Below are 26465 nucleotides of genomic sequence, written 5' to 3'. Positions count from 1 at the left end.
GTACTGTGGCACCTACCCTTTGGAATTCTCTCCCCTTAAATATTAGACAGGCACCATCTCTGTTACATTTTTGGCACCTACTGAAGACTTTTCTCTTTCAACAAGCCTTTTAAGCAGAGACCTTATCCCAGTGTGTCACTTTTGGAATTGTTTTTACAGAAGTTTTTAAATATTTTTTCAAAAGATGTTTTTAAGATTTAAAAAAAATGTTTTAAAGATACTTTGGTTTTTGAGATGTTTTAAGATGTTTTTAGTGTTTTCTCCTTTGTTTATTGCCCTATGCTCCTTCTGGGAGGAAGGGTGAGATTGAAGTTTAATAAATAAATAATAAAAAAAACCTTTGGTAATAGTAAGGCTGAGCCAAAATATTACTGAACCAATACTTTGGAAATGGGGCATATCAGGAGTAGGCAGTGGGGAATCAATTATGCCTTTACGTTTGCTGCTTCTGTGTCTGTCAGTAAACTTCACAACCGCATAAAGGAGCAGGTTGCAACATAGTGATGGAAAAAAGTAAGAATCACTTGATTACCTAGGCAACCAAATGACTCTTCTTTTCTTCCAGTGTTGTGCTGTGCTGTGCCTTGCTTTTGCAAACACATAAGAAGGAAATTTAAAGGCACAGGGTTTTTTCAATAAAGGCACACTTTTAAAAAATGAATTTAAAGGCACACTTTTAATCTATCTGTCTATGCCCCAATAAAATGGAGGGAGTATAGGTGGAATAATGACAATGGTGCTGAGCATACAAGCCACACACAGTATATAACTATGCAAAAATTAACTGCTGTAGACATACAGCACAATGTTGGAGTGTTGGGACTAGAACCTGGGAGACCAGGGTTCAAATCTCCACACTGCCATGAAGCTTGCTGGGCGACTTTGGGCCAGTCACAGTCTCTCAGCCTAACCTACCTCACAAGGTTGTTGTGGGGATAAAATAGAGAGGGAGGAGAACCATGTTCATAATTAAAGTATTATTATGTTCATTGCCTTGAGCATCTTGGAGGAAAGGTGGGATATAAATGTGTAATACATAAAAAATAAAAAAATCCCTAAGGATGAATCTGGGCTATATTAAAAAAGAAAGAAAAAAGAACAGTCCCTATTGGTAGTCATTAGATCAATGGATCAACCTGTTTAAATCAATGGATAAACTTGCTTTTTTAAAATCAGCCTGTTTTGATGCATTATTAAGACATCACATCAAATACAAAAATAGCCTATTACCAGCTAGGGTCATGAACTTTTTCTGTAGAACCAAGTTTCCCTCCCAGTATCATGTGCTCATCAGATAAGTCTGAGCCCCAAAGTTTAGGTTGCCTTCCTTTACATCCAAGTCATTTTTCAGTATTTGGTAAATGATTTCTGATTTTTGACTGGGATAAAAGATTATATGGGACAGTGTCTTTGCTCATATACACATCTGTGTTTTTGCAGAGACTCTTCCTCCCTCCCCCTGCCACCAACTCTTCTCCCAGTCATATTCAGATCTTGTAACCAAGTCAGAAAAATGAGAATGGATACTTTGTTAAGACTTACTACACCACTCTTCAGCTGATTCAATTCCAATATACACAATATTAGTGCTCTTTTGGTGCTCCTGAAAATGAGTCATGACCTTCCTTTTCATTATTAATGAACGTAACACAGCCCATTTATTAAACCTGCACTTTTTCCTCTGCTCCATATGCCTGTTTTTCCTTCCAGTATTTGACATGTGACAGTAAAGCTCCGAGCAAATGTCTCTGTGCTTCCTCCCCTGCGAATTCTTGCCACCTGCTTCATAGCATTGAACAGATGTATATATGTAAACCGTTACAAACCTGTTCACCCATCACGTATCATTTTAAGGAGGAAAACATACTTCCCCCCAATAAAGCACAGTAGCCACACCCCCAACTTCAAATGTTACAAGCTTGGGCTAATTACTACCATAATTTTGGAAGGTTGTGATGCAAAAGGGCACAAAGCCATTTTAAGTGCATCACTCATTACAATTAGTTTTAAAAAATCAAAACTTTCACATCATGACTCATTTTTAAACACTAACAAAAAAATCCTTCTACCATGAAATAAAAGGCGGGGAACAGAGTATTTTCTATACGGAATCCAGTTGAGGTGTTGCATTATTCATCGTCAAGTGGAGAGGAAAATTTCAATTGCCAGTTTCTAGTAAATGGTCTAATTAAGAAAGGGGGATTCGGAGCCATGGACAGGCGCCACAATCATTAAAGGCCATTTTTCAGCAGATTACAGGTCTCCAGTCTATCAGCGAGAATGCTGAACCAATTCAGCAGCAGAAAACCCAGCCTATGACAAAGTCTTTGGATTATGCAAACGCATGTCTGCAATGAAGGGTTCACCACTATTATCAAAGATAAGTTTAAATTATGTCACTGTAAAACCTGAACCTCGCTCCCTTCAGAATTTCCTGTTGAAGTGTTCATGTAAGGCAGGGATGGACAACCTTTTCTTTTTTCTGTAAACGGCTACATTTCCTCAGAGATAATCTGTTGGCTGCATGCTGGTGAAACCTATAATGGTGAAGCCAGAGACTAAGGTGTTCTGGATTAACTAATCCAAAGTACAGATCTCCCTTCTTCAATTTTCACCATGACTACCTCAGATTAGAATTCCCAATCCTATGCAGGTCTCTTCAGAAGTAAGTCCCAGTGAGTCTGATGGGGTTACACTGTAATGGATGCTCCCATTTGTTCTATGGCCTAATATAAATGTATTAAGGAATGTGTGGCAACCATATCAGTTTTGTGCAGAGGTGGGAAACCTGTGGCCCTCCAGATAATGTTGGACTACAACTCCCATCATCCCTGACCATTAGCCATGCTGGCTGGGGCTCAAGGGAGTTGGAGCCCAACACTATCTGGAGAGTCACAGGCTGCCCATCACTGGTTTAGTGCAAATAAAACAAATATGTTGAAGTTTTGAGAAGTGGGATTTATCCTATTCAAATTATTCAATGTTTATGTTTGATCTCCATACATTATGCCTTTACGTAACTTACTACTAGCATTCATCACTTTCCTCAGTTTTTTCAACTGATGGCTGCTTCCTTACAACCTGAGGGAACCTAAGGAAGTTTGTGGCTAACAAACATGCATTAGGTGTGGAGGTTATTGCTCCCAAGTACTAAGTAGTTTTGCATATTGGGGCAAAAAACCCTTAATTTCACATATACGCTCGAAGGGTCTGAATTGGCAGTGACTGACCAGGAACGAGTCCTTGGGGTTGTAATGGATAGCTTGATGAAGATGATGACCTGGTGTGCAACAGCTGTAAAAAAGGCAAATTCCATGCTAGGGATCATTAGGAAAGGCACTGAAAATAAAACTGCCTATATCATAATGTCATTATGCAAATTTATGGTGTGGCCACATTTGCAATAGCGTGTACAATTCTGGTCACCTCACTTGAAAAAGGATATTATAGAGTTGGGAAAGGTTCAGAAAAGGGCACCCAAAATGATCAAGGGGATGAAGTGACTCCCTTATGAGGAAAGGCTGCAGCATTTTGGGCTTTTAAGTTTAGAGAAAAGGCTAGTAAGAGGTGACATGACAGAAGTGTCTAAAATTATGCATGGCATGGAGATGGCAGATAGAGAAAATCTTTTCTCCCTCTCTCAAATAACTAGAACTTGGGGATACCCAACAAACCTGAATGTTGGAAGATTCAGGACAGAAAAAAGTACATTTTCACACCGTGCACAGTTAAACTATGGAATTTGCTCTCACAAGAGGCAGTGATGGCTACCGACTTGGATGGCTTTAAAAGAGGATTAGACAACTTCATGGAGGATAAGGCTATGCTCTGCCTCCATAGTTGGATGCAATATGCTTCCGAATACCAGTTGCTGGAAACTGCAAGAGATGAGAGGAGAGGGCTGTTGTGCTCAGTGGTTGAGGTTCTCAGCCAATTATCACATAGTTGTGAAGATAAAGGGGAGCAGTATGCATGTCCTTAGTTCCTGGAGGAATAACAATGGAGTTAGCAAATAAATAAATAGAATGAAATTTAAAAAATTAATGCTGAGCAGACCTTGGTTGCATCTAAAAGAACATCTAGTGCTGTTATGTACTGATGTACAAATCTAACATTTTTACCAAGCCATCCACCACGACACAAAAGTGTCTTTCCTGGTCAGTCACTAGCAGTTCAGATCCTATAAGTATATATGTGAAGTTAGGGATATTTTTTTTAACCCCAGCGTACTTCACTTTACACTTGTTTACACTGAATCACATTTGTCATTTTAATGTCCATTCACCCAGTTTTGAGAATTCCTTTTGGAGCTCCTTGCAGTCTTTCTCACCCTGAACAATTTGATGTCATCAGAAAACTTGGCTACCTCATTGTTCACCACAATTCCTGGCCATTAACAGCAAGTTAAAAAGCATAGATCCCACTACTAAACCCTGGGGGACCTCACCTTTTACATCCCTCCATTGTAAAAACTGCCAGTTTCCCCCTTCTTTTGGTTTTACCCACTTACACACCCAGAAAAGGACCTGTCTTTTTATTCCATCACTGCTTAGCTTACTCAGGAGTAGCTTTTTAAAAGTCTCAGTACACAATGTCTATACAAAGAAGGGATCACTGTGTGGTTGATCCTCTTTTTTATGTGGGGTAAGAACTGACCTTGATACAATAATGATGTATTTTTTAAACAAATCAAATGTCACAGCTATATCTTTACGTCTATAGGAGAATGTTAATTTTTTCAGTATTATCCATTTCTGAATAGTTATGGGAATGTAGGTCTGCTTTGCATTTACCCAAAGTGCTGTGGGAGGTACTTCCTGGTACTGTGATCCTATATAGCCATGGTATGCATCTGAATATTGATCTGAATATTGGAACAATGTGGATGGGGCTTTGATGCTTCACAGACAGATGATCATGGTTCTAGTATGCATGCATCTAGCAGCTACGTGGGATTCCATGAAGTGGGACCCCATTGTGCTGCAGGTGTGTGTGAGAGTAAGTCTTATTTCTATGCACTGTCGGAATTTAACAAGCCTATTATATTTGTTTTGTGTTTTCAATTACAAAATATAAGAACAAGAAAATAAACACAGTCTGACATATAATAATTTAAAATATAATAATCTGTTTTACACAACTTCTTATCCTACAGCCTACTGAACCATTTCTTAGTAGTAGGCATATTAAGGTGCTGTTGTAATTTAGTAATACTAATCTTCGCTACTTCAAGCATATGATGAATCAACATCCATGATCTTTATACTCCACACTATCTGGAATATAGCCCAGTAATAATCTCCTGAACATCTGGTAATGAATGTTCAGTGTTTGTATTTATTATATGTAGTATTTCCATTTAATATTTGCTCAATTATGGACAACCTCACCCCATGTGCAAAAGAAGTGCCCTTAGCACGGTGCACCACAACCCTTAGCACAGTGAACCACAACATGCACCAATCTCTAAACTGCTGATATTATTTCATTTTTTTAAAATCATTCCCCTCTCCCCAGTTGCATCATTGGGTCTCAAAGCCCAAGTCTGCTGTGTTGGGGTAGCAGAAGCATACTATAAAGATCAACCATGCATGTGAGGAAATACTGTATCAGTATGATCCCAAGCACTGGGAAAGATTGTTGCTGTACCTGCATTCTTCCTTTTCCACCAGCACAGCCATATGGGTGAGTCCTCTGCTATCATCCCAAAGATTGATAAATAGCCTTGGAGTCAGGAACATGAATGCAGCCCTCTGCTGCTGATTTCTACTAGTAAAGGGAGGCTGGACAAATGTGGTAGTACAGGACATCACTTCAACTCCCACTACATAGACTGCTGTTTGTGTTGCTAAAGCTGATCAATAGGACTGAGCTAGCCATTGGCTAAATTCTACTATTTCAACTTAGCTGGTGTGGAGTTTAGGGTGTAAACTGGCTGAGGTTCAAGTACTTCAGTTTAACTAGGTCATGGATCACGTTGTTTATGACCTCATATCTGTGTGTCAAGATACAGATGAAAATACCTTAAGCAAAAATATCTGTGTGCTTTTTAAATATAATTTTTACACTTGGTAGTTATTCATATGCACAGCATCTCCTAATCTAAATATAACCAAGATTCTTTTCTCTGAAAGCAAGATCATGGTGCTAGCACTTAGGACTTTAGAAATTTGGAGTCACTGAGATTTAATGTACATTGTGCATCTGTTTGCCTCCAAGTTTTCTAATATTCAAACTGTATGGCCCTCATTAAGCTTCTGTCTAAGCCAGGGATTCCCAAACTATGGTCCATGAGTTAAATTCAGGTAGACTGTGAAATGTCTGTGAAGAACACTTACAATTGTGAATTCTGTGGAATTCAAATTTTAATGAAATACAATATAAGAAATAAAAGCAATAAAATACAATTAAAATCATATAGCGTCTAGCGCAGCACATTACAATTGCTACAACAGGCAGAAAAAAAATCATTAAGTGGTCCGCCAAGGCCCTCAGAAATTTTCAAGTGGTCCATGGGGAAAAAAGTTTGGGAACCACTGGTCTAAGAGTCTCCAGACCTGAGATCTATTACTGATGTCAAATTTTTTCTCCTCTAACACTTTACAAACATTCTGCAAACTTTCTGTCTGCACTGGGAGTTAACTATAATCACAAATCCTTACTGGTTTATTCTGAGTACTGCACTGCTGAACATGCAAGTCACTAACAGTGTGACCCTATGCATATTTACTTCAGGAAAGTGAACATAAGACTGCATCCTTATAGTTTTCAAAATCTTTACAGCATGAAAAAAAAGGAAACCTTGTAGGTTAACCCTTATGACATACCACATAATCGTTATGAAAAGATTCACAATATCAACATCAGTTTTCTGTGATGTTTTTGAAAGTGGTGAAAATGCCCAGGAAGTCTTGTTAGCTTGTTCTAAAACATTTTCCCTCTCAATACACAGAGCAATTGCTTATCAAGGGAGATAGCTGATACAAAACGATCATGACAGTGAGCACACCTTTGAGTCTGTAGTTACAAAGTTTTCTACAAAGCAATTCTGTCTTCTGGGAGGTGTAGGATAAATACACTGAAACTGGTGGTTAAAATTTAATTGTGTTCTCACCTCCTTGGAACACAAGGCCCATTTTATTCACTATGTTGTGAGTGACATAAGTAGTTCCACAACAAAGACTACATCACCTTTCTCTGTGATTTGCAACACCCTCTGCTGGCAAATGTAAAAACAAAACAAAACACTTTTTGCATTTATCAATATTGTTGCCAAGTGCTCTATTTTTTCATTTCTTTAAAATACTTTGAACTTACATACATGTGTTTACCTTTAAATGATTCTTTAGCTCTAGAATTACTATATAGAGCACAGACAGCTACTTTTTCAGGGTTTTTTCCTAACAAGAAGATAAAACAATGGTTGTATCCAATACTAGTCCTACTCTGAGTAAACCCATTGAAGTTAATAGAAATGACTAACTTAGCTTCAATAATTCTGCTGGGTTTGCTCAGAGTAGGACGTAGATGAATATAATCTCATGTTTTGTTTTACTAAATTCTACGTTTTCATTTGAAACCAAGGTAAACTTTGCTGCATCCCTTTTCATAATATTGCTTTTAAAAATGTGCTTTGGGATAAGATGATATTTCAGAATCAACTGAAAAGGCAAATGATGGCAGCACAAATGAATTTTAAAAAATGAAATGGAAGATAAATCAATTATTTTTAAAGGGTTTGTTTATTCTCGCTGTACTTTGTAGAACTTGAGAATGGCAAATCATCATATATGGATACAAACATAATTCTAGAGGTGATCATCACTGGCTAGCAAAAGATGTTTACATCTGACAGAGATCCAGAATCCACAGGAATTAAACCTGATTCAAAGTACTGGTAGAAATGGTGATTTACAGACTGTGGTAAGGTAGTGCATGTGTTCTTTAGAAAGAAGCACCATAGAACTATTGGTAAACAGAGACCAACCCTTCTGCCCCATCAATCATCACCTATGTCTTTCCAAACTTGTTCAAAGAGAGCATGACCAAGATCTGACCCTGGCTGAGACATTTTATTTAACTCATGCTGGGGCAGTGTCTCAGGGTGTACTGGCTTGTGGTTATAAAGGCCTGTTTGTTACATGTATGGCCCGTTTCACAAATATTTAAACATTTGAGCTTGTGTCATAAGGCTCATCACAATAAATAAATCTGAAAGCCTCTTTCAAATAAGATTTTGTAAAACTGAATGACATTACTTGTCTATTCCTTCTTCTAATAACAAAACAACAGCAATTTCCATGAGGCTAAGGTAACATACATTAAGTCCTTAGAATTTAAAGTAAACAGCTTTACCTGGCAAACTTCATAGAGTAATTTGTACTGCTCCTCTTGCTTCTGCAGAGAGCACAAGCTGCATCCCATGTTTAAGAAAAGTGTCTTTCTTATTCACTGCTAGAGCCCGGGAGGTTGTCCTTAGCAAGCATGCATGCAGATATTCCTTTGGCACACTAAAATAGTCAGATGGAACTGAAACAATTCACGCTGGTGATGCTCTGATCACTGGCAAGCCACTCTGCCTTCTTCCTTAATGCTGTCCCTCCTCCACTCACAGTATACAACACTCCCTCTACTGCTTTAGTCCAATGTGCACACTATATACTGCTGCTCATGCATATTAATCAGCTCTCATTGACTATTCATAACAGACAGTGATACGGAAGCTATAATTGCTGCCTATGACAGCTGAAATTTCTCTAATTAACAAGCAAGCACTTCAGGAGCTGGGCATAATAAAAGACACTAACAATTCTGTAAAACATTTTGTAGCAATTACAAATAAACATGACTGCATTTTACTGTGATCCCTAAGGATAATTCTTAGCATATTTAAGCAGATTACAAATACATTTTAAATGTAAGACATAACCAAAACAAACCTGCTGCTGAACAGAACTATTACAAGAAACATTAAACTGTGCAGCAAAGTTAAATGAAACACTCCTTAAAATATTTAAAAGAACTTGGTCACAACTAAATGAAAGTCTTTAGTGAACAGGCATGTATTTAGCAAAAGAAGAAGAAAAGGTTTAAGAAAGGAACACTTCTAGGAGCTGACCCAGTTGGAAATGGGACATATTCTGCATCTTATAATCATTAATTTTCAATATGGGCAGCAAATTTCACAAGAATACAGTTGTTCATAAATAAATTCCACCTGACACAGAATGGTTTTACACATTATCACATCACCCATTAATAGTATTTATGTGATGATTCTATGCTTATGCATATGCTAAACAGAATGGATATAATCTGCTGAACATACTTCAAGGTCCATTTAAGACCATACAGCATGTGTGCTCAATGGTATTGTGTCTACTATAGTTGCTTTATGATTTGTATAACAAAATCTCTGTATATTATTTACCTCTTTCAGCTGGCAAGTACTGTGCACTTCTTTCTTAGATTAACAAGTGCTGTATGTGGTGGCTGAAACAGTTGATTTGCTAATAAGAAACAAGAAACACCATCCAAACTAAGAAAAATTACTATCAGTATATTAATCTCTGGTTAGAATCCCATGTGATAACCATCTAAAATGTGTACTTATTTAGTGCATGGGACATAAGTGGGCAACATCAATTGCTTGGACCAAGGACCTATGTTGCATTGTACCATGGGCTAGTTCAAATAATTACTTAATTGTTAATCACATGCTATGCTAATCAAAGAATCAGTGGTGATTACGGTGTCAATGGTGTCAGGGCTGGCCCCAGACATACCGGGACCCTTGGGCACAAGCCTGCCCCGGTGCTCCCCTTCCGCAATTCGCAGCAGGATCACTGTCACGGATTGCACGGCGAGAGCTTCGGAGCCCCCATCATTCCCTTCCTCAACCTACCTTTCTTGGTTGTTGTGCGGTTCCACGTGCAGCGCTGCCCATAACCAAGATTGCAGCTGAGTTTCCCTAAGGGGCTGAAGCCTCTGCCGCCATCTTGGCTCATGGCAGGGATGCACGTGAGTAGCACGCATGTGTGCCACTAGCCAAGATGGCGGCAGAGGCTTCAGTCCCTTAGGGAAACTCAGCCGCCATCTTGGTTAAGGGCAGCACTGTGTGCGCAACCGCACAACCACCAAGAAAGGTAGGCTGAGCAAGGGAATGGCAGGAGCTCTGGAGCTCTTGCCGTGTGATCCTCAGCAGCAGTCCTGCTACAAATAGAAGAAGGCGAGTGGAGGGGCCCCTGTAGCACCAGGGCCCTGGCTGCCCTTTGGAGCCATCCCTGAATGGTGTTGTGGTTAGGACTGGGTGACTGAGGTTCAAATCCTCATTCAGCCATGAAGATCACTGGCTGACTTTCCCTACCTCACAGGGTTGTTGTGAGCATAAAATGGGGGACAGGAAGAACCGTATGCCTCTAGCTCCTTCGAAAAAATGTGGGATATAAATATAATAAATAAATAAATTACACAATGTTTGCAATTACCAACAATTCAAGTAACTTTTGAAGTGGAACTCAGATGTTACTTTAGTGAACTCTGGGGGTCACCTGGAAGCTGTCAGTCCTAGTTTAGCCATTTCTAAGTGAAATTATTCACCATCTCATTACCAAGTGATGATTTACATGTTTTGGCTTCTTCCATTGCAACACAAATATGAAGGACCAGGTGTCTTTGTGTTCAGGGATCCCACAATCACTGCCACCAGTTGAAAAAGATGTAGGGGACACCAGTTTGTTTATTACATTTACATTTCACCTTTTCTCTAATTTAATCACGGAAGCATACATTACATTCTCTCTCTCCACAGTGACTGGCCCAAGGTTACCCAGTGAGCTTCGTGGCTGAGTGAGGTTTTGAACCTGGGTCTCCCCAGTCCTATTCCAACACTAACCACTGTGCCACAAAAGGCAACAGAGGATCAGGTAGTAATTGTTCACAGCAGTACCTACAGATTGCTGGTTTGACTCACCTAGTGGCAGTGAGTATGCAAGTCTGAGAGTCGCAACAAAATGTGTTGTGAATAGATTAAGCCTGCTATCCAAAGCACACTTTCCTGGAAATAAGCATAACCGAACACAATGGGCTTGCTTCCAAGTAAACATGTATTGGATTGCACTATAAGTGCATTGCCTCAAACCAAGGAACTTATGATTTTTAAAGTGTGATTTTAGCCTCTCTAGTGAAGCACAAACCTTGCCAAAGAAAGCATGCATCAACCATCTACCTGTACCACTGTGAAACTTCACTGGGCCAAGGGACAGATCCTCATGAGTTTGCTGCCAGGAAGTAAAGAGGTGGGGTGGAGTGGAAGGAAAAGATCAAGAGCAGTGTAAGAGCCTTGCTGAAGAATGAAAGGAACTATGGTGGCAGATTCTTTCTCCACCTTTGCTACCCTTTCTTAAGTGTAACTTCTGCTTCCTTTGCCCCTCCTATCAATGCAGTCTGCATGGGTTTTCGAGGGAGTTGGGAAGTGTTAGAGAGATTTGCAATGCCTTGTCTTGGTGAGCCCCTATCTTCACATGAAAAAGTATTTCCCCAACAGTGGTTTGGTCATCAGAGAATCTTACACAGCATGAAGTGAAAAGAACATCTGAGTGGATCGTAGGATATTTTTGGAAAATTATTCAAGAGACAAATTTGGGAAGACTGAATGTGCCTTGAAGTTGCTTGGAGTTTCACATTCTCAGGCCGCAATCTTATGCCTGCTTATTTGGAAGTAAACAACATTGTACTCAGGGGTTTGGGTTGCATGTCTCAAATTTCCCTGTATCTGGAAGTTCTGTCTTCAAGTCCTGTCTACCAAGCTTCATCCAGCACACTCCATTGTTCTTTATGAAGACTGAATGGAATCTGACTCTTCATTGGCCACATTCTGCATTTGTGACATCAGCAGCTTGCTATGTATAACATGTACAGTTTGCTTTGGCTGGACCAGGAACCAGGCCCGGCGTCAGTGGGTGGCCAGGAGGGGCCCTGGCAGAGGCCTCTTGTGGCCCAGAAGAGCCCCTCCTTAGGCTGGGAGGGTAGAGCTCCTGCTTTGCAATCCATGCAAGCTTTGGTTTGCAGGACCCAGCAGCCGAATCCTGCCACGGATCACAGAGCAGTAGCTGCTAGGCAACACACACACACACGATACAGGCAGCACAGGCTTCAATAGGCCTGACCGCCCACTACCTTCCCTGTCAGTGTGCATTTGTTTATTTCTTTGTTTGTTTGTTTATTGCATTTGTATACCGCCCCATAGCCAAAGCTCTCTGGGCAGTTTACAACAATTAAAAACATTAAAAACAAATATACAAATTTAAAAACACATTTTTAAAAAGCAATTTAAAAACACATGCTAAAATGCCTGGGAGAAGAGGAAAGTCTTGACCTGGCGCTGAAAAGATAACAGTGTTGGCGCCAGGTGCACCTTGTCAGGGAGATCATTCCATAATTTGGGGGCCACTACTGAGAAGGCCCTCTCCCTTGTTGCCAGACTCCCAGCTTCCCTTTGAGTAGGCACCCGGAGGAGGGCCTTGGAGTGTATGGGTGGGTTCGTGTCAGGAGAGGCGTTCCATCAGGTATTGTGGTCCTAAGCTGTGTAAAGCTTTATAGGTTAAAACCAGCACCTTGAATTGAGCTTGGAAATATACAGGCAGCCAATGCAAGCGGGCCAGAATCGGTTTTCTATGTTTGAACTGTCTGGTCCCTGTTACCAATTTGGCTGCTGCATTTTGCACAAGCTGCAGTTTTTGAACCATCTTCAAAGGCAGCCCCATGTAGAGCAGATTGCAGTAATCTAACTTGGAGGTTACCAGAGCATGGACAACTGAAGCCAGGTTATCCCTGTCCAGATAGGGGCGTAGCTGGGCCACCAACCGAAGTTGGTAGAAGGCACTCCGTGCCACTGAGGCTACCTGAGCCTCAAGTGACAGTGAGGTTCTAGGAGAACCCCCAAGCTACATCCCCGTGCCTGCCATCATCCAAGATCCCTGAGGGGTGCCCAAGGTCCAGCCCCTGCCTGATGCCAGTCCTGCCAGGAGCGGCAACATCTGCAAAGCTAATATAGGAATCAGGGGGATCAGGGTCACAGCTCTTCAGCTGCAACCGAAATAAATAAGTAGTTTATTTCATCATTACTAGTTAAATGGAATAAAATAACAGGTCCCTGATGCAATTCAATAGCAGTCCATGATAATACAAGTTTGCACTAGAATATGGCATACCTTTAAAAATATTCTATAATCTCAAATGGAAGAGTAAATCAAGAGAATTGGCTTTTCATATTATTCTTGACAAATATTCAATAACCTGTATGGGGAAAAGGCCAATGCTCAGTGGTAGAGCATCTGCTTTGCATGCAGAAAGTCCCAGCTTCAAAGCCTGGCATCTCTGGCCTGAAATTTTGGAGAGCTACTGCCAGTCAGTGTAGACAATATTGTGCTAGGTGGACCAATGGTCTGACTGAGTAGATTCCTCTGTTCGTATCCATGCTGTATGATCAGTCCACTTGGCTGTGAAGTCAAGTCTACATGACAATCAAGCAAAAAGCCTTTTCTGAATCGAGGATGTTTTTCTTTCTTTTTTTGTGCATCAAATTCCTAATGTTGACACATATTTATTTGTTAAATTGACCTGTGTTGTTGTGTGTGTCCTTTACCAGCAACTGTTTCAGCAAATTGTCTTTGTATAAGCTGGGTGCAATGACATAACATTTTGCTTAATGTATCAATAGCCTAATTAACTTCCTTTCATTTTGAACATTTTCTCATAAGAAAGGAGGGCAAGAGGAGAGAGTGAGTGAGCAGCTGTTCTTTTGTAATAAATCTTACCGTTTATGTATGCTTGAGCTTATTATACAGATGATGACCATTGTAGGAAAGAGGGTGAAAAGAAAGATATTTGTTTTGAACACCAGCACTTTACAGGAAAAAAGAACCAGAACGTTTGTTTCTGCATGTATTCAGATTTATTCATTTTTTATATCAAGTACAGAAACTGGGTCAGCTTAATCAGCCCTTTAGTGATTAAAAATCTATGTAGAGAATGTATCCTGCTATCAACAGGGCTATTTATAAGAGCTTTCCCAATATCATAAAGCTCTTACAACCATGACAAGTTTTTGGCTCTCAACAATTAGAGACTTACAGACTTTGTTGTTTGTGTAGGCTGAGGTTTTACCTTATGAATAGCTGTAGCCAGTGCCAAAATAAAAGAAAAATGGCTCTAAGAACAAATTCTATTAATATATCTCTAATTCCATTCTATCCAATTCCAGGACATGGCCCTGGTGCACTCCACTGCTGACTATAATTTTATATTCTATCCAAAAATCACCTATCCAGTGCTCCACTTGTCCCAATAACCATTGCCTCCAGATCTGTCCTGTGCCTTGTTTTTTTGTCCTTGTCACATCATTCCTGCCAGTTTAATACCAGATCCTCATGGTCCAATCAACCCTTTTAGTTCTTGCTACCACAAATTTACATGGCAGAGGACTGATTTATTCTTACTGGCAGGATTTCGGAGCTATTTCCCTGTGGATTATTTCTATGGCACCCTGGTAAGGTGTGCAAAAAGAACAATGCTGTTGGCTCTGGTAAGCGTGATTCATCCTCAGTTCTGTGATTAAAATAAATAGCTTTATTCCACTTCCATATCTGCTCCATGGAAGTTTGCTTGCAGCTAGCCTAGTCTGCTCTCCTTTCCCATCCACTGATTTCATGCCTTTTGCAACAAGGCTCCCAATGCCTGTAACAGCCTCCCTATCTAGCTAACTGAAGATGGATTCATACATCACATATTAAGATGGAAAGGTCTCATCACATGGTGAAACTAAAAACATCTACAAGTCTCCATACCTTGAAAAAGTTAGAAAATAAGCTTTCTCCCCATGTTACCATAACTTGCAAGCCACTTTTACAAGACCACTTTACAAACAAGAAAATGTTAAGATAATACCTTGTGGTAATCTTTCTACCTCAAAATTGCATACATTGTAAGTCTGACGTTGAAATCCTGTATGGCCATGCAGGATAATGTTGAATAAGTTTACCAGTGATGTGATCGCCAGATGAAAAGGATCAAGCAGCCAGCAATGTTCAAGGTAGGGCTGGGAAAAGCTTCTGTCTTGTACCTTGAAAAGCTGCTGCCAGCTAATAGACCAAGATGAACCAATGGTTTGACTCTGAGACAGCTTTCTTTTGCTCCAGTATATTCTCAAATCCCTGCACATCTTTTAATTAATTGGTAGGCTCATGAAATCCTTTGCCTCAGTTTTCCCAGTGTGCGGGAAACAAATGAGCTAACAGGGTTGTTTTGATGAGTAATAAGATGAGATACTTCTAAAGACCTCTGCATCCTAAAAATGATACAGAAATTAGTAATTATAAACATATTTTCATCCTAGTTTCATTTCTTTGATATTCTGAACAGGAACACTTGAAACTATTTGCACGATTTTGTAGCAGTGCAATGAGTTTTGAGTAGTTCACTGAGTTAGATACTAATAAAACATAAGCAGCAATAATAATAATAATAATAAATTTAATTTCTTCGTCGCCTATCTGGCCAATGGCCACTCTAGGCGACTTACAAAATTGTTAAAATACAATTGATAAAATACAGTAATACAATATAAAAACAATACATCTGCAGCAACAATATTAAAACTGGGCAGGAGGCATTACAGTTATAACAATTAACCCTCCCCGGATACCCCGAAGGCCTGCTGAAAGAGCCAGGTCTTTAAGGCTTTCCGAAACACATTTAGGGAAGAGGCGTGCCGGAGATCTTGTGGGAGGGAGTTCCAAAGAGTGGGGGCCGCCACTGAGAATGCCCTCTCTCTTGTACCCGCCAATCTGGCTGTTTTTGTTGGCGGGATTGAGAGAAGGCCCTGTGTGGCCGATCTTGTCGGGCGGCATAATTGGTGGCGTTGAAGGCACTCCGTGAGATAAACTGGGCCGAAACCGTGTAGGGATTTAAAGGTCAATACCAACACCTTGAATTGGGCTCGGAAAATAACTGGTAGCCAGTGTAGGTCGAACAACACTGGTGTGATGTGATCTCGGCGGCGACTATTTGTAAGTAGTCAAGCCGCCGCATTTTGTATCAGTTGTAATTTCTGGACCGTTTTCAAGGGTAACCCCACGTAGAGTGCATTACAGTAGTCCAAACGAGAGGTGACCAGGGCGTGTACCACTAGTGGGAGCTGGTTGGTACAGGTGGGAACTAGTGGGAACAGGAAGGTAGGGTTGCAGCCTTCGTATGAGGTGTAGTTGGTACCAGGCTGCCCGGCTCACTGCCGAAATCTGAGCCTCCATGGACAGCCTGGAATCAAGCACAACCCCAAGGCTGCGGACCTGGTCCTTTAGGGGTAGACTCACCCCGTTGAACTTCAGGTCAATGTCGCCCAACCTTCTCTTGTCCCCCACAAGTAGTACCTCGGTCTTATCAGGGTTCAACTTCAGCTTGTTCCTTCCCATCCATCCACTCACGGATTCCAGGCACTTGGACAAGGTCTCCACAGCCAACTCTGGTGAAGATTTAAACGAGAGATAGAGCTGAGTGTCATCCGCATATTGATGACACTGTAGCCCAAATCTCCTGATGATTGCCCCCAGCGGCTTCATATAGATGTTAAATAGCATGGGAGAGAGGATAGAGCCCTGTGGCACACCACAATTGAGAGGCCAAGGGTCTGATACCTCCTCCCCCAACGCTACCTGTTGGTACCTGTCGGAGAGAAAGGAATGGAACCACTGTAATACAGTGCCTCCAATTCCCAATCCCTCCAGGCGAAGCAGAAGGATACTGTGGTCGACAGTATCAAAAGCCGCTGAGAGATCGACGAGGACAAGAAAGGTGGATTCTCCCCTATCTAATGCCCTCCTCAAATCATCTACCAGAGCGACCAAGGCTGTTTCAGTTCCGTGACCAGTCCTGAAACCCGATTGGTATGGATTCAAATAATCCGTTTCATCCAAGTGTGCTGACAACTGGTTGGCAACCACTCGCTCAATGACCTTGCCCAGAAATGGTAGATTCGAAATTGGGCGGAAGTTATCGAATACTTGGGGATCCAAGGAGGGCTTCTTTAAGATGGGCTTTACAATTGCCTCCTCGAAGGCTGATGGCATCACACCCTCTTTCAAGGATGCGTTTACCACCGCTTTGATCCCCTCGCCCAATTTCTCTCTGCAGCTCACAACAAAACTTCATGTACAAACAATTACGGAATATTTTGAAAATGAAGCAATATTTCATAATATGAATAATTTGATTAGCACAGTACGCTTAACATTTAAAAATAATGGACATTAAAAACCTATTAGTTTGTTTTTGTTTTATGGAGTTCTTAGGATACATGTTTTCTGCAACTCAAAATACCAATTGTATAAATGTATACTGTGGAATTGTCATTTTTAAACATAATGTTATTCTCTCCTGTATGGACATTCAGCAATCCTACCTTGTGTTGTTTCGCTTAAATAAACTCTGCCAGTAATATTATGATTCCCTAGGTTGAACAAATTAAATTACATTAAAAAGTGTTATTCCATGTGTGGAGCTATTATGTGAGCTCCCATTATTGGCTAATATGACATTACTGCCCTCTATTGGAAAGAATTAGACCTTGAATTATTAAGTCAGAGAAAATAGAAGTCTTTGTCCGTATAACTTATTATCATCACTGCAGTAACCTCTAGAGAACCTCATCTAGAGTTTGGTCCTGAAGCGCAAACAGAAACTTTTTTTTTTAACAGCATACTTTGGCTCTTTCAGCTTCTGAGGCAAGAGGATTCCCTTTACTTTTAACAGCTGCCTGGCAGTAAGCTGACATAGCTGCCCTCATCATAAGGCTTCTCAAATGTCATCCAAGCCCACTTCCTTCAAGGTCACAGAGCAACTGTTTGAGCCTCCCTCGTGTTTATCTGAAACCAAATGGAAGAGGAAGTTTGGCCATGAGTGCTTACTCTGGATCTTAAACTTTAAAACAGTGAATCAACAGGAAATTGACCAGGGATGTACACAAGAGCCAATCTTCCATGGAAGGGAGTCTATTGAATTAAAAAGCTTGTGACAAATAGCAGATTGCCCTGTTGAGATGCCCACATAAAATTCTACCCTACTGCATACCTAACTGAGGCACTGTAGAGCATAGTGTCCCACTGGGAAGCACTGCTGTGGAAGTATATCTGTAGGAATTGCTGGGCTGAAGTGCAAAGGAGCTTGTTTTCTATCAGAAATCACAACTTGTAGGCGACCCCCTTCAGGCCTCAAAGAACTAAGCAGGTAGTCCTTCCTCCCAACAAACTTGTCTGATTCCTCATGGTCATAGAATCATAGAATTGCAGAGTTGGAAGAGGCCTATAAGGCCAATGAATCCAACCCCCTGCTCAGTGCAGGAATCTAAATTAAAGTATACCCGACAGATGGCTGTCCAATTGCCTCTTAAATGGCTCCAGTGTTGGAGAGCCTACCACCTCCCGAAGTCATTGGTTCCATTGTTGTACTGCTCTAAAAATTAGGAATATTTTTCCTAATGTTCAGTTGAAATCTGGCTTCCTGCAACTTGAGCCCATTACTCCATGTCCTGCATTCTGGGATGATCAAGAAGACATCCTGGTCCTCCTCTGTGTGGCAACCTTTTGAGTACTTGAAGAGTGCTATCATGTCTCCCCGCAGTCTTCTCTTCCCAAGGCTAAACATGCCCAGTTCTTTCAGTCTCTCCTCATAGGGCTTTGTTTCCAGTCCCCTGATCATTCTTGTTGCCCTCCTCTGAATCCATTCCAGTTTGTCTGCATCCTTCTTAAAGTGTGGTGTCCAGAACTCGATGCAGTACTCAAGATGAGGCCAAATAGAGGGGAACCAATACTTCATGCGATCTGGAAACCATACTTCTGCCAATAAAGCCTAAAATAACATTTGCCTTTTTTGCAGCCACATTGCACTGTTGGCTCAGATTTTGCTTGTGATCAACAAGTCCAAGATCGTTCTTGTATGTAGTACTGTTAAGCCAAGTATCCCCCATCTTATAACTGTGCATTTGGTTTCTTTTTCCTAGGTGTAGAACTTTGCACTTATCTGTTAAATTTCATTCTGTTGTTTCCAAGCCCAGTGCTCCAGCCTGTCAAGATCTCTTTGAATTTTGTTTCTGTCCTCCAGGGTATTAGCTATCCTTCCCAATTTTGTATCATCTGCAAATTTGATAAGCATTCCCTGCACCTCCTCATCCAAGTCACTAATAAATATGTTGAAGAACACTGGGCCCAGGACCGAACCTTGCGGTACCCTGCTTGTTATCTCCCCCCAGTTTGAGAAGGAACCATTGATAAGCACTCTGAGTATGATTCTGAAGCCAACTGTGGACCCACCTGATAGTTGTCCCTTTCAGCCCCCATTTAGCTAGCTTGCTAATCAGAGTATCATGGGGCACTTTGTCAAAAGCTTTGCTAAAGTCAACATATATTATTTCCATAGAATTCCTACAGTCTACCAGGGAGGTTACCCAATCAAAAAATAAGATTAGTCAAAATATAAGATTAGTCTGGCAGGATTTGTTCTTGATAAATCCATGTTGGCTTCTAGCAATCACTGCATTGTTTTCAAAGTGCTTATAGACTGACCACTTTATAATCCGCTCCAGAATTTTCCTAGGGATTGATGTCAGGCTGACTGGTCTGTAGTTCCCAGGTTCCTTCTTTTTGCCCTTTTAGAAAATAGGCACAACATTAGCCCTCCTCCAGTCATCCGGCACTTCACCAGTCCTCCACAATTTCGCAAAGATAATAGACAATGGTTCCAAGAGTTCTTCAGCCAGTTCCTTCAATACTCTACAATGCAGGTTATCAGGCCCTGCAGATTTGAACTCGTTCAAAGTGATTAGGTATTCCTTGACCATTTGTCTATCAGTATCAAGCTACAATCCTGCCCCTTCAACTTCACATTTCCCAGGAGGGTCACAGGGTCTCTCATGCAAATCCTATCAAACCCTACCAGCTTTCTCTGGCTTTTCGAGAAAAGTGGATTTAAAATTCACCATTGTGCCAATAGAATTCTCAAGTGTTTTTTTGCAACTTCAGAATTGCAACTGGTCTGTTTGGGCCAATTTATGTCTTTGCCATCTTGGGCCCATCCCTTTGCTTTCTTTGACCTCCCACTGGTACCAAGATGCTACGCATACTTGGGCAAAACTCATCTGTTTTTGTGGAGTGGCATCCCTCCCCCTCAGTTGCTTATTGCACAGCTGCACACCCACACAAATCTGCAGCGTGTCACTCTGATCATTTGAAGGTTACTGCAGAAACACAATTCCAGTATCGCCTGAGTGGGCAACTGGGAAATGTTTGATATATCCCCATCAAAGGTCAAACTGGGAGTTGAGCATAACTTGCTTCCACATTCCATAGACAGTCCACTTATGTTATTCTTTTCTGATGAAAGTCACACAAAATAAAACTGGAAAATCCTGCATTAGATTGAGAATTTGTAGGGCCAGTTCTGCATTTGATTTGTGACTACAGTCCTTATGAGAGGGTAGTTTGAACAGGTAAATAAACTTCTGAAAAACAAATCAGGGATTCCCAAATACTATTTGAAGTTTTGGAATATAAACTGAGGTGGAAGTAATTATTCCTGGTAAAACTATGTCTGTTGAAATAGGGATGGAGGAAAATTTTGATTCAGTTTGCATTTAAAATATAGTGATTTAGCATGATACCCACTAAAATGTATCTAATATTAGCCAGTTTGCTGAAGCAAAAACGTAATATTGTGACAATACAAAGGGATTATCAATCTGTTTAGTATTTCTAAATGCTTCTGCTGTTTGACCTTAGCATCTTTAAGGTGAACTACATTTAGGGATTGCAAACAAAACCTGCTGTCACAGGATACGAGATTACAAATGACTACTCTTCAAGTGGCTTTCGTACCATGCATAAATACAGTGTTGTACAAGGTATAAGGATGAAGGCCCTCCCACAAATATTTACCTGTTTACTATAGAGAAGTGTAAATGAGCCAATATCTGTGCCTCAGCTCATTTTATTATCAAACCAGTCAAAACGGTAAATATCTTACATGGGCCCTCCAAGTCTTAATGAGTTTGCACCATTCTGTTCAGATTATCCTGCCCTTGGAGGATTATGTAGGGGTTTTCTGATTGAACTCTGCCTCTTCTCTGCCTTTCTGTCTTGTAACACGATCACTATTCTTGCCTAAATAGTCCTCTTTATCCTTCCACAGGTTCTAGGGAATGGCCTCTCTTCACAGGACCAGCCTATATTCACCCAATTGAGGAGATATGATTTTCAAGGATCTGTGACAAAGCCTGTTCAATTGTAGCCTCATCCCATTACCACATTTGTGCCCTGCCTTTCTCCAAAGAGTTGTCTTACATGTGATTCTCTGATGTATGCCTGACAACAGCTGAAGGACATTGGCCATATCCACCTCATACATGACCATTATCTGCCTGTATACAATTTTGCTAAACACACTTCATTTAGGCTATGTGATCATTAAATATGGATGATTTAATAACTGTATCAAAAGTGTGTTGAGGAATTTCTGCTGTCTGTTATCTGTTTATAAGATACTGCTTCAGCACTAGACCACAAACCAATTTGGCTGCTGCAGGTCTCACGGCAATGAGCTTAAACGTTTGTGAGGATGGGCTTGAGTAATGTAAACATTGTACAGTGCAGCTAATGTACAATATCACAGATATACTTGTCTTGTTTGTGTACAATGTACAATAACTCTTTAAATAATCAGGAAATGCATAGTAGAACAGCATGGTGAAGATCAAGAATTTTAAAAAGAGGCAGATTCTTAGTTAAGATCACAGGCCATTAGAACAATCTAAAAAAAGTTCCCATGTTTGTTTTTTAATAACATATTCTTTAAAACCATCCAGTTGAAGGTTAGGTAACATTGTATGTTAGGACAGGCTTGTAACTTGGAAGTCAGTGTTTTCCTTTTGAATCCGAGGGAAAGACAAATCTTATGAGAAACCATAGATAATTAATGCTTAAAACATTCCTAGTTTCTGTTGTGGTTAACAAGTGAAACCATCAGTAATGATGTAATCTAGCGTGTCAAAAAAAGGAAAATGAGAAGAGGAGGCAGAAGGCAGGGAGCAGCTAAGGGATGCAAAAGTACCTAATTAACTAAGTGATCCTTTAAACTGTCAAATCAAGCAAGGAACGCCACGGACCGGTGTCTTATTGATATTCACATTAGGGCATTGGATTCCAGTCCCAGTGGTTATAGTTAAACATTTCCTTAAAAACACACACACATAATACCTGGTTTACCCCTAGGTATCCTCAACCTCCCATTCATAGCAAAATGAGGGAAGGCCACCCTGAATGACATAATTTCTGTTGGGACAAAGAAGGAGGGGGGTGTAATTCTCAAAGGGTGCATATTGATTTTTGAATTGTTATGAGGGATTGCCTATTAAAAAACCCACACACAATTATTTTTTCTTGTCACATTATTAATCGTGCAAAGACTTACAATGTTAAATTAGGAAAAGATGTGTGTAACACTCTGTAACACAATCCCCCTTTTAATTTCACACAAGAGATGAATATGCAATTTAATAAAGCCCTGTCATAAGTAGGTTGAGATGAATTTGTTCTACCTCAGCAGTTGCAATCCAAGGGCAGTCTTTGCAAAACTGTCATTCCCACAAGAACAATAATCTTTAAGGATCAATAATATAATTATCTCCTCACATTTGAAACTGTTGGGCCTTTTCTAGGGGCTAGCCCATTTTCTTTTATCTGGTAGTCAATGAGATTAACAGATAACATTTGTAAGATTCTGGTTTTGTTTTTGTTTTTTTAAGAAAAAAGCACTCTGAAGTTACTGATGACAGGTTATTATTTAAATACATAAATACAGATATCAATGTAAATAAATTCCCTATCCCTTCATTTGTATAGCATATAGGTCCTATTATGTATGTATCTTTCATGGAATGGTCGTGATACACATGCTTGGGCACTGTTCATACACTGTCCAATGGGAGTTTTCCTATATTCTCTTCAGTCATAGCCAGACCTGACCCCTCCATTGCATAAGGCAAATTAATCCCATTTCATACTTGCACTTTCAAATTCCACATTGCATTGCACTTTGCAGCAGATAGTACCACCAAGGAATTTCAAAGATTTGTAGTATCAATTGTTGCAACAATTACATAGAACAGAAAACCTGTTTTAAAAAGAGAACATCACTGTTTTCACATACTTTGCTGCACAGCTTTCTTCTTTCTGACAGATTTACCTTCTTCAAATTGTCTTTCAAATTCTACTTCTTCTGCTACAGTGCTATATGTTAGCTACAATACCCATGTTCAACTGCTACCAGTTAAGCTTCCCAACTTTACACTTGTTCCCGTTCCGCGCCCGGTACCTGCCGGGTAAAGGGGCGTGTTTGCGGCCGCAGTCGAAGCCCAGGCCGCCATCGTGTGCGTGTGTACGTGTCGCGCCGTCGCGCCGTCGTGACGCACAGAAAGGAGGCGGGGCAGCTGAAGGCCATTTAAGGCCACTCCACCAGCCTCCCGCCCTCATTTGAATTTTGGCGGCGCCCGCCCGACCCTCCCTCTGCTGCAGTGTGATTCATTTGGTCGCTACAGGGCCGACTAGGAATTTTTGGCCTGCCTGCCTCGCTTTGCTGGCAGGTTTCTTTTGCCTACTCCACACTGTGGTTGGGGGGAAGGGTCAAGGGTTAGCACGGGTGCCTTTGGGGTTAATAGGCTGATTGGTCTGTTTTGGCTTAACATGTTAATGGTCACTGGTCAAGGAAGTGCGGGGGAAAGGTTAAAAGGGAAAGGGCAGCTAGGTGACACCTTTAGGCACCTTTGGGGGTGATTGGAGGTCCGGGGGCCTGCAGCTCAGGGCTATACGGCCTGGGGGCAGAACACGGGCCGCCTTTGGGGCCAACGTGCCTCATCCGCTCGGAGTTTCAGGGCTCCGGGGGGCGGTGATGTGGGTTGGACCCCCTACACATCTTCAGGGTGTGGCCTGAGCTGGGGTCTGGCACAGGGCAGCCCCGGGCTCAGGCAAGGGTTTGGTTGCCCTATGGCTGCAAGCAGGCTTTGCCTGGATCATCAGAATGCTCCCGTACTTGATTTCCCCTCTGCAGGTTCATTATTCTAATTGATTCAGTTTAATAAAGTGGCCCATGATTTAACCCAATGAATGGTGCTTGTGTTTTATTTCGGCAATAGGCCGCAATACCTCTTTTGAGCCTTTTCCTGTTTAATTTTACTTCTGTCTTCTATATGCTAGACCAGGAATAACAGACCTGGTGTCCTCCAGATATTATTGGACTACAATTCCCATTAGTCTCAGTCGTCCTGACCAACAGTCAAGGATGATGGGAGTTGTAGCCTAACAACATGCAGAGGACACTATATTGGCCACCTGTGTGCTGGATTGTAAACACTTGGTGCTGGGATCATGAAATGTTTTCACAGTACTAATGGTAGGCACACATTTCACCAAAGTGAATAATTGGAGATAATGAAAAAGGAGCCTTGTGTTTCCTAAGAAGTGATGTCTGAAGGTGGCTTAGAACTGTTCTATGAGGCACTTCGTGGGGAGAGTTCAGTAAATACCTTCTTCACTTGTACTTAAGACCATGTGTGAAAGTTTGACAGCATTTAGACTCAAAAGCACAAAATGATATTTAAAATGAGACCACTAAAGTATTAAACTTATTCTATTATATACAGACAAACATAATCATCCATTGAACATGGCCCATTGTCTTATAAATAAGTTTGTTGTGTGTTTTGAAAAATTCAAAAGGATAATGTATCTCCCAACTAGGTTAACACTAGATAATGAACTGCCAGTCCACAAATGCTGAATATTTTGACTACAAATGTCTTTTGGGAGCATACGTTATGGGTCAGAAGACACACTGATTAAACCAACAGAGATGAAAGTCTGACACTTTGGGACATGGCAGCATGATGCTTCCCAATAGTCTCACTAAGGAATTAAATGAATAGAAAACACAACACCAAAGGAAAATCAGCTGGAAAGACAAAAGGCATTCCACAATGCTATTTTATTACATCAGCACGGAGGAAAGATCTGCCAGAGAGGAGTTGTTGTTGTTGTTCAGTTTTGAGTCATGGAAGCTCCTTGGTTCTAAAACACTTTCTAGATCAATAGGACTTCTATGATGATTCAGCTAGCACAGATGTCCAATTATAGCATAGTTTACATTGGCATTTCTTCTTGCCCTCATTGTGCTATATATTTGTGCCTGAAAAATGTAGCCTACAATACCTAGACCAACATACTGAGAAGCTAGCTTCTCTAGCTGCAGATTTTATATAATTCCTGAGTTGGAGCCTAGTGAAGAGGAAGAAGGGAAGAAGGCAAAGGTTCTTTGTCTCCTTTCCATCAATAGCAACTATGGAAGCCTCAAATGGGGGGATTCTACTGTTCTTTGCCTCATACCCAACCACTGGGGGTTTTCCCCCTTGATATTTTCGCCTTCTTCTTCTTGCACTATAGCTCAGATAAAAAAGGGATGGGGTCATGTTCTTGTCATTTCGCACATGGGAGAAACACCTGAAGCTTTCACCCTTCGTCCAACTTAGTTTCTATGAAACTAAGAACAGCTCTGGCTCAGGATTCAGCAACTGATTCATCCTGCAGTGGAAAAACATTCTCAAGTGCTATGAAAAGATGGGGTTGTACTTTAGAATAATGCTCGTGTGTGTGTGAGAGAGAGAGGGTGGGGAGAGGGGGAGAGGGGGAGAGGGGGAGAGAGAGAGAGAGAGACTTCAAAATGCATAACGTTTTGTGGAAATTCTTTCATGAGTGGTATCTTCTTCAACAATGCTGGAAAGAATCTGTTTTCTTTGGCAAAAGTAGGGGATGCCTATATTGTTATTGAATGACACACACATATTAATCTGCAGCATCAGATTAGTGGTCATAGGACAATTTAAAAACTATTTTAAGTTTGCTTAAATCACACACACACACAAAGTAGCAGTAGTAGATGTTTTCTGGATGAGTACAGGAAAGTTACAAAATTATTTATTTAATAAATCAATATACTTCCTTTCAATAGGGATTATCAAGACAGCTTACATTTCAGCAAAGAAATACCTCCCCTCGCTGGATCGTCACTTTGCAGTGGTGAGTGGGCTTGCGTGTTCTAATGAACCCTGTGAGCGATGCCGTCGGGAGTCATGTACTCCCAGCAGGGTCACCCATGGCAGTAAGGTCAAGGGAGAGGAACCAGACAAAGAATGATCCAAGAAAGTCCTCAACAGCACAACAGGCGGAGGATAACAATGTGTACATTACAACGGCTGTGAAGGTGGATGAAGGCTGCAGCAGCAATCGTCGTGGTATCCATGCCATTGGATCAAAGCCTTTTTCTGTCAAGATTGTGTTTTGATCGTCATGCGCCGATCTCCCCACATAAAACAA

The 26465-nt window shown here is 41.0% G+C and overlaps 1 protein-coding gene across 5 annotated transcripts in view; it reads right to left on the bottom strand.

Moving 5' to 3' along the window:
• Positions 1–26465, bottom strand: part of PDZRN3 (PDZ domain containing ring finger 3) — a 284005-nt gene that overhangs the window by 68588 nt on the left and 188952 nt on the right. Inside the window, exon 1 of one of the 5 annotated variants that reach the window (XM_061618596.1) lies at positions 8356–8614. The exons of the other annotated variants lie outside the window; for them this stretch is intronic. Within the exon in view, the coding sequence (XP_061474580.1) occupies positions 8356–8424 (69 nt within the window). The 5' untranslated portion in view covers positions 8425–8614. Of the gene's footprint in view, positions 1–8355; positions 8615–26465 lie in introns of those variants that run through there. 5 annotated transcript variants of the gene reach the window in all.

This window comes from Rhineura floridana, chromosome 3 (assembly GCF_030035675.1).
Source record: "Rhineura floridana isolate rRhiFlo1 chromosome 3, rRhiFlo1.hap2, whole genome shotgun sequence".
Classification (NCBI taxonomy): Eukaryota; Metazoa; Chordata; class Lepidosauria; order Squamata; family Rhineuridae; genus Rhineura; species Rhineura floridana.
Note: the sequence above shows the minus strand (reverse complement) of the source record. Positions and strands in the feature narration are given on the sequence as shown.